The sequence below is a fragment of the Aegilops tauschii genome, chromosome 7, assembly GCF_002575655.3.
Source record: "Aegilops tauschii subsp. strangulata cultivar AL8/78 chromosome 7, Aet v6.0, whole genome shotgun sequence".
Classification (NCBI taxonomy): domain Eukaryota; kingdom Viridiplantae; phylum Streptophyta; class Magnoliopsida; order Poales; family Poaceae; genus Aegilops; species Aegilops tauschii.
The window spans coordinates 27288916-27297369 of NC_053041.3; the positions used below are offsets into that span (position 1 = coordinate 27288916).

At 50.8% G+C, this 8454-nt stretch overlaps 2 protein-coding genes across 3 annotated transcripts; both read left to right on the forward strand.

Moving 5' to 3' along the window:
• The first annotated feature begins 308 nt into the window (after positions 1-308).
• LOC109748197 (pentatricopeptide repeat-containing protein At5g08510) lies at positions 309-2918 on the forward strand. Of its 2 annotated transcripts, XR_002229313.4 has the most exons (3): positions 312-1299; positions 1456-2358; positions 2525-2892. XR_002229313.4 is itself a non-coding variant. In XM_020307230.4 (2 exons), exons 1-2 carry the CDS (start codon positions 379-381, stop codon positions 2068-2070), a joined length of 1536 nt encoding a protein of 511 aa, XP_020162819.1. In that variant the 5' UTR covers positions 309-378; the 3' UTR covers positions 2071-2918. The 2 variants fall into 2 exon arrangements, 1 of the variants encoding a protein (XP_020162819.1); XM_020307230.4 differs by having other exon boundaries at positions 309-1299; positions 1456-2918.
• A 176-nt stretch (positions 2919-3094) lies between these two features.
• On the forward strand, positions 3095-7407 carry LOC109748196 (oligopeptide transporter 7). Its single transcript, XM_020307229.3, has 6 exons — positions 3095-3876; positions 3968-4559; positions 5409-5978; positions 6055-6310; positions 6394-6576; positions 6669-7407. The coding sequence occupies exons 1-6, from the start codon at positions 3801-3803 to the stop codon at positions 7284-7286; spliced, it is 2295 nt and encodes a 764-aa protein (XP_020162818.1). The 5' UTR covers positions 3095-3800; the 3' UTR covers positions 7287-7407.
• The last annotated feature ends 1047 nt before the right edge of the window (positions 7408-8454 follow it).

Here is an 8454-nt window from a genome sequence, read left to right on the forward strand (position 1 = left end):
ACATGTGTTGACATTTTGTGAATATGTGTAAAAAAATAGAAATACATATTGAAACATTCGACTTATTTTATACTCCCTCTGTTCTTAAATATTTGTCTTTCTAGAGATTTCAACAAGTGACTACATACTGAGCAAAATGAGTGAATCTACACTCTAAAGTATGTCTACATACATCCGTATGTGGTGGTCCATTTGAAATCTCTAAAAAGAAAAATATTTAGAAACGGAGGGAGTATTAAACTAAAGTTAGTACAAAAAGTTGAGTCAAACGAAGAGAGTAGTATATATACATCGAGAGAGAAGGCCGCTGGGCCCTGTTCACTTATTCGACTTACACTTGGATGGGCCTTTCACGACCCGCGCAGCGTGGTTCGTTCAATGGAGGAAGTGAGGCGGCTCCACGCGCGCTTGCTCCGCCGCGGGGAGCGCCGCCTGCAGCCGCTCCTCCTCCGCGTCCTCGCCGCCGGCGATCTCCGCTACGCCGCGCTCCTCCTCGCCACCTCGCCCCCCTCCGCCACGCTCCACGACCGCCTCCTCCAGGCGCTCGCCGCCTCGCGCAGCCCGCTCCTCCTCCGCGCCTTCTCCCGCGCCCACCGCCTCCGCCTCCTCACCCCTCTCTCCTTCACCTTCCTCCTCTCCGCCGCACCCCCCTCCTCCGCGCCCTTCGCGCTCTCCGCCCACGCCCTGCTGCTCAAGTCCGGCCACCTCGCGCCCGGCGACCCCTTCCTCGGCTCCGCGCTCGTCTCCTTCTACGCCAGGAACCGCCTCCTGCGCGACGCCAGGCGGGTGTTCGACGAAATGCCGCGCGGGGACACCGCCGTGTGCAACGCGCTGCTCTCGGCCTACGCCAGGGCCGGCCTCCTCGACGCCGCTGAGAAGCTGTTCGGGGAAATGCCGGACCGGAACGTGGTCTCGTGGACCGCCATGGTGTCCGGGTACGCGCAGAACGGGCGGCACGAGGAGGCGGTGGGGGCGTTCCTGGAGATGTGGGAGGGGGCAGGGGTGCAGCCGAATGAGCTGACGGTGAGCAGCGTGCTGCCCGCGTGCGCCGCTGTTGGCGCCATGGAGCTGGGGAGGAAGGTGGAGGAGTACGCGAGGGGCAAAGGCCACCTGGTGAATGTGTATGTGGCCAATGCACTGCTGGAGATGTACGCCAAGTGTGGCAGCATCCAGAGAGCTTGGCAGGTGTTTCAGGGGATCGGTCGTCGGCGAGATCTCTGTTCTTGGAACTCAATGATCATGGCATTTGCCTTGCATGGCTCGTGGAGGGAAGCACTTGCCTTGTTCCATAAGTTGAGGGTGAGGATTTCTTCCTTGAATTGTATTTCACTTCCTTTCAATTTGCTTGCAAAGTTATTATTTGGTTCTAGATTTAGTGATTGGTGACATTAGAATCACATAGCAAATTACGTCATTTCTCACTCTGGAACTTGAATCTTATTTTACTGTGTCCAGATGACAGGGGTCAAACCAGATGGTATCACATTTGTTGGAGTCATTTTGGCTTGCACTCATGGAGGTTTGGTGGATGAAGGAAGGCTACTCTTCAACTCCATGGAGGCTGAATTTAGTCTTACTCCAAGAATCGAGCACTATGGTTGCATGGTTGATCTGCTAGGGCGTGCCGGTCTCCTGAATGAAGCCTACAGTATGATAGTAAGCATGCCAGTGGAGCCTGACGCCGTTATCTGGGGAGCATTGCTCGGTGCCTGCAGCTTCCATGGAAACGTGGAACTAGCGGAAACAGCAGTAAACAAACTCATCTTTCTCGAGCCACAAAACACAGGAAATCTGGTGATCCTGTCAAACATATACGCATCGTCTGGAAAATGGGATGGTGTTGCCCAGGTATGGAAATTACTCAAGGAGAAAGACCACAAGAAATCAGCTGGGTACAGCTTCATAGAGCTAGATGGCAGGATGCACAAGTTCCTTGTTGAGGATAAGTCGCATCCAAGATTTGTGGAGGTGTACAGCACCCTTGACAGTGTCACAATGCTCATGAAGCTTGTCAGACTAGAAAATGAGGAAGATGCAGAACAGCTGTTTCTGTCACCTGTAGATATCTAAATTCCTAGAGATGTGAAGAGACTGTGATCATAAAAGTGATCTGGGATTGCCCATGAACTTCTCTGCTCTGATCTTCCAAGTCAAATTGATGTGGAAAGCGGTTCTTCAAAAAGGTGGCAACAGAAGGAATGCCAAATCAAGCGAGTGTGTAGCACTACCTGGGCATCGATTCTTCTCTTCTTGCTGCTATAAATCAAAATGGTCGTTCATGCTGTGCTTGCTATTAAGATGCACAGACCACCGAGACTTGCAGACGAAGCATATAATTTCAAGATACATCCCAACAAGGTATGTTTATTCTTGAATAATGAAATCCACATACGTGAACTGAAATGATAAGTAAATGAGCAAAGAGTACAGAAACATAGATAAGTAAATGAGTTGTGTTGAGGATATATAATTTGGTTGAGTCTGTGTGCTTCATTGCTGCCACACTATGTATTGCCTTGAGCAGAGGCGGAGCCAACCCTCTTTTCCCTGTTGGAGCTTTGGCATTTGGCAAGTTATAGCTGCAACCTGCGGCGACGCCGAGGTGAATTTTCCCAAAAGAAGATCATTGCCGGTTGCTCAGAAGGCGCTGCTGCGTAGAGGTTGACCTGCGGAGCCCGGACCTCACGGGGTCACCGGCTGTAGCGCCACCAGTGATCTTGAGAACCAGACTATAGTCACAACAAGGTGCATCTCGTTTCATGAATGAGGCCATGCCTGTAATAACATCGTCCCTCCTGATGTGTTCGATTGCAGTTTATTACTATACTCAATTTGATTTATTATTGAGCTGGTAAAATTAGTAGCAGATATAGAGAGTTTGTTTATAGCTCCCGTGCAGATGCAGGATGCAGCCATTATCTGGAGTGGCCTTTTTTTGGGTCAAAATCTACGGTGGAATCTTGGATATTGCTGTTTGGAGAACATAATAAAAATGTCTAGAACTTTCTTTCCTGCTCGGCACAACATGCCAATCTCTAGTTATTTTTTGGGGTTTTGCTAAATGTCATGTGTCTGAATTATTTGTTGGCATCAGTCGAATTCGGACGAAGCCAATGGTGGGGGTGACATGAGGAGCTCAGCGACGTTGACCCTGGCGAGGCCGAGCTAGGACCTCGCTGGAGACAGGACAACACTACGAGGGCAGCAAGCTGTGGTGTCCAGGCTAAGGCGAGGAAGCAGGTTGACGGGTGCGGGTCAAGGAGGATGGAGGGGGAGGTGGCGCTTTGCGGGTGTCGGTCAGCGCTGCTGCAGATCAGCTGGGCTTACAGGGGTGGTTGCAGTGGCGACAAGCAGCAACGTTAGGGGGAGGTTGAGGGGAGGGTGAGGCGGCAAGGCGGCGTGCTGGCCGTGGGGGTGTAGTCAGACGGATGGGGGCGGGGTCGACGCTTCGGCGGGAGGAAGAAGAAAGAGAGGTCCAGTGTGGCGCGGTCGTGGCTGTTGGATGGCGATCCAACGGCCCAATTGGTACGTTGAAAATATGGTGTTGGTAGAGTCGTACTGGCTGATACCCAAGTCGTAGTCGAACATTAACTATTCGTTGAGAAACGGACGCACGCGTCGATCCAGACCACGTTGGTACGCTCCTATGGATGCCCGCTGAACCTGGCCGGGAACGTGGCTGCCGATGGATGTTTCCTAGATCTCGACGTTCCAAAGTCCAAACCTTCGTACGATGCAGAGACGACAGCTGAAGCAGTAGAGAGGCCCACGAAGGGCCAGCCAGCTTGAGACACATAACCATGGCGTCCTCCTCCCAGTCCCACTCCCACCAAGAAGAAGAAGACCATGGCGACCAGATCACCGCCCCACTCCTCCGTAAGCTGCTTCCTCTCTGCTTAGCTCCGTCCGTGCACGCACCTCTGCTCCGCCAGCTCACCATTTCTCCTCTGCTCTTCTCATGGCGCAGCGAACCGGCCGTCAACGTCACGGAGCTCGCCGGAGCACCACGACGACGGCCATGGCGAATCGTCGGAGAACTCGCCGATCGAGCAGGTGGCGCTGACGGTGCCCGTGGGCGACGACCCGGACACTCCAGTCCTCACCTTCCGGATGTGGGTGCTGGGCATGGCGTCCTGCGTCGTGCTCTCCTTCCTCAACCAGTTCTTCTGGTACCGCAAGGAGCCGCTCACCATCACCGCCATCTCCGCTCAGATCGCCGTCGTGCCACTCGGCCGCCTCATGGCCGCGGCGCTGCCGGAGCGGGCCTTCTTCCGCGGCTCGCGCTGGGAGTTCACCCTCAACCCGGGGCCGTTCAACGTGAAAGAGCACGTGCTCATCACCATCTTCGCCAACGCTGGCGCCGGCACCGTGTACGCCATCCACGTGGTCACCGCCGTCCGCGTTTTCTACGGCAAGAACCTCACCTTCTTGGTCTCTCTCCTCGTGGTGCTCACCACGCAGGTGCTCGGGTTCGGGTGGGCGGGGATTTTCCGGCGGTACCTCGTGGAGCCGGCGGCCATGTGGTGGCCGTCCAACCTCGTGCAGGTCTCCCTCTTCAGGTACATTTGTCACTTCCCCTCTCCGGTAAGCAACTTCCTTTTTGCAACTTTTCATTGCATTATTACATGGCCAAATTTAATTGTCCGGTCAAGAACTCAAGATGATGAACTACACAAGACTTCAAACTCGAAACGAACAATTTGATCACGAATTCTTTTTCTTTTAAAAAGCATGTACATTTGATGCCTTGCTGGTGTTTGATGGGTGTAAGCAATGTATGCTACCAATCTACCATATGCTTCCAAGAAAATGACACCTCTCTCCCTCTCTCAGATGCTGGAGATTTGAATTTTGAGCAAATTGGCATAAGCTATTGTTGATGCGGAGAAGTAGACACCTCGTGTGGGTCATGACACGTCAGGCTGGCCTTGCTTAATTACATCCAAGAAAATGAGATGATTGCAACAGCCTAAAAAGATTCTAAACAACTCCTGATTAAGAGAGAGAAAAAAACTCCGATCGAGGATTAAATTAACGTCTGATCCCCTGTGAGTTGTTGGGGCCATAGAGGCCATCCTCATTTTTAGTCAATGTCATTTTTTTAGTTTGCAACACTTGATAGTAATATATAGCATAAGGTTCGTGGTTCTGACAACGACTACTCAATGGCTCAGGCTCATGCCTTCCTTTCACTGAAGCAACATGGAAAAAGTAAAGCGAAATCCGGTGGCCATCCTAGGGAAATGCAGTGAGTTAATTAAGACAGACAGAATAAGATTAGAACAAAAACATTTATTTGCTTGAGCATCAGAGAAATCAATGGTTTGAACAATATATACTACTGAAAATGCTTAAGCAATTTTCCCTGACAAGTGAGAACTCACGCTTTCAATGCATATTCCCACCAGGGCGCTCCATGAGGATGAAAGGCGGCGAAAAGGGGGATTCACGCGCAACCAGTTCTTCCTGGTGGCGTTCGCCTGCAGCTTCGCATACTATGCCTTCCCGGGCTACCTGTTCCAGATGCTCACCTCACTCTCCTGGATCTGCTGGGTGTTCCCCAACTCCGTGTTCGCCCAGCAGCTCGGCTCAGGCCTCCACGGGCTCGGCGTCGGCGCAATCGGTCTCGACTGGGCATCGATCTCCAGCTACCTCGGGAGCCCTCTCGTCAGCCCCTGGTTCGCCACTGCGAATGTTGCTGCAGGCTTCTTCGTCGTTATGTACATCATCGTGCCTATTGGGTATTGGTTTGATTTCTATAAGGCGCAGACCTTCCCCATCTTCTCTTCCGGTCTCTTCACCTCTGCCGGGCAGAAGTACAACATCTCAGCTATCGTGGACGATAATTTCCATCTCGATACAGAGGCATATGAGAAAAACGGTCCACTGTACCTCAGCACTCTCTTTGCTGTCACATATGGTATCGGTTTCGCGTCACTTACCGCGACAATTGTTCATGTCCTCCTGTTTCACGGAAGGTAAAATCCTGTCAGTTTGTTGTGCACAATCACATGGTTGCGGCAACTAATTAAGAATCGAAATGCTTGTGTGCAGGGAAATTTTGCAGCTAAGCAGATCAGCTTTTCAAGGGAAAAGTGTGGACATACATACCAAGCTAATGAGGAGATATAAGCAGGTCCCTGAGTGGTGGTTCATCTGCATCCTTGTCGTTAACATTGCCGTCACTGTATTCGCTTGTGAATACTACATAGAGCAGCTCCAGCTGCCCTGGTGGGGTGTGTTACTTGCATGCGGCATTGCCTTTTTCTTCACCCTCCCAATCGGAATTATCACAGCGACAACAAACCAGGTAAGGATTCTATCAACTTCCACGGCATGCTATACAGATCTGGAGAGCTAGATCCACAATTGACATTCTTCCATCGTATGCAGACCCCAGGACTGAACATCATCACAGAGTACATCATTGGATACCTGTATCCCGGACGACCCGTTGCGAATATGTGCTTCAAGGTATACGGCTATATCAGCATGCACCAAGCTCTGATGTTTCTGCAAGATTTTAAGTTGGGGCACTACATGAAGATTCCCCCAAGGACCATGTTTATGGCTCAGGTAAGCTCTATTTGGCCATCATAGCATATTTAACATTTCCACTGCATAAGTGCACAGAAGGCATTAAGGAGCAACATTTTGGAACATGGCAGGTGGTCGGAACAACGATCGCGGCGTTCGTGTACCTTGGGACAGCATGGTGGTTGATGGACACAATCCCCAACATCTGCGACATTGAGCTCCTCTCGGCGGGCAGCCCTTGGACCTGCCCCGGTGATCATGTGTTCTATGATGCGTCGGTCATATGGGGTCTTATTGGCCCGCGCAGAATATTCGGGGACCTGGGAACTTACGCGGCGGTGAACTGGTTCTTCTTGGGGGGAGCTGTCGCCCCACTCCTCGTATGGTTGGCGCACAGGGCGTTCCCAGGCCAGAACTGGATCTTACTCATCAACATGCCCGTGATGCTCGGTTCCATCTTCCAGATGCCGCCCGCCACAGCGGTTAACTACACCACATGGATACTGATTGGGTTTCTGTCAGGTTATGTGGTTTATAGGTATCGACGTGACTGGTGGGAGCGGCACAATTACCTGCTCTCGGGTGCACTAGATGCTGGTCTGGCGTTCATGGCAGTTTTGATTTACTTGTGCCTGGGCTTGGAGAACATCAGTTTGAACTGGTGGGGAAATGACTTGGATGGATGTCCCCTGGCTTCTTGCCCCACTGCTAAAGGTATAGTTGTCAAGGGCTGCCCAGTGTACAACTAAGCATCTTTGTCATCTGCGGCGGCCGTCCCTGGGAAAATTGGAATTGTGAGCAAGTGGAGATCGATGTAAATAGCGAATGTTTGTTCGGACCTTTTAAAGATGAGAAATCGGCTTTATTTTATTCTATTGTGCAAAGTACCACGAAGATTCAAAATGACAACCTTTGTGTAGTAACAGCCTAAAGAACAGTCTTTAGTGGCAATAGGTTTTCACTGCCAAATTAAGTGTTGTCCCAGCTAGCAAATAAGTGATTCCTTGATTCTTTGAAATTCATTAAAAGCAGGTGGCATGTAACTTGCAACTTGCAAGTTTTTAACTGAACTTTCTGAATTTCTCACACACAATGTACCACAACTAGCAACTTTATGACTGCAGATTCTTTTCTTTTAAACCCGGTTCCATTAACCAGAATGAAACCACGGAGTAGCCTGACAAACAGGTTCAAAGGTGCAAAAGCAGTACGCGAATTCTTATTCTCTCAGTTGCCATTATATGACTGAAATTTGTTGCTCTACACAGAGACAAGGATAGAGGCAATGATCAACTACTGCTCTGACACAGTGACACTAGCAGTCCAGATTTCTGCCCTCCAAGACTTGAATGAAACCATGCTGATAATCTTCTTATTTCACGGTAACAGACCAGTGCCAAGAACTTTCTTCAGAAAATACTCATGACAATTTGACAGAATAAGAAGTTTTAGGCTTGCAGGCGTAGCCTACACATCGCATTACTAAACATTGACAGTAGAGTTTACTCTGAGCCTCTTACCAGACAGAGTTAGCCGCCGGCAACTCGCTTCATCCCACGTGGGGACGTAAGCAACGACACCGCACCTGTCCCTACTCCTCGCCGTCTTGCCGACGCCGGTGGTCGGACTATTCCACGGGCCGAGCTACGGGGAGGTCGGGGACTGAAAGAATTGAACTGGACTGGAGGGAGAAGGACGGCTGACCGGCGGCAAGGCATGGCTGCGGTTTGGGGGATCGGTGCTGGAGAGACGAGGCCGAGGGACTGGTATATTCTACCCGTTATCCCATATATTGTTGGGCCGTTCCATTCTTGCTTACCTTCTCTCCATCATAGCATTTTGTTCACCCATTAAAAAACCAATAGCATGTTGTAATCGGCTCGTGAGTTTAGAAGCTCGAACGTTGAGGCTCACAAT

What these genes read in the sequence shown, in the direction of transcription:
- LOC109748197 (XM_020307230.4), top strand. Translation starts at nt 379, where the DNA reads ATGGAGGAAGTGAGGCGGCTCCACGCGCGCTTGCTCCGCCGCGGGGAG. An exon ending in CCTTGTTCCATAAGTTGAGG is followed by an intron (nt 1,300 to 1,455) that starts GTGAGGATTTCT and finishes TACTGTGTCCAG; the next exon opens with ATGACAGGGGTCAAACCAGA.
- LOC109748196 (XM_020307229.3), top strand. Translation starts at nt 3,801, where the DNA reads ATGGCGTCCTCCTCCCAGTCCCACTCCCACCAAGAAGAAGAAGACCAT. An exon ending in GATCACCGCCCCACTCCTCC is followed by an intron (nt 3,877 to 3,967) that starts GTAAGCTGCTTC and finishes CTCATGGCGCAG; the next exon opens with CGAACCGGCCGTCAACGTCA. An exon ending in GTGCAGGTCTCCCTCTTCAG is followed by an intron (nt 4,560 to 5,408) that starts GTACATTTGTCA and finishes TATTCCCACCAG; the next exon opens with GGCGCTCCATGAGGATGAAA.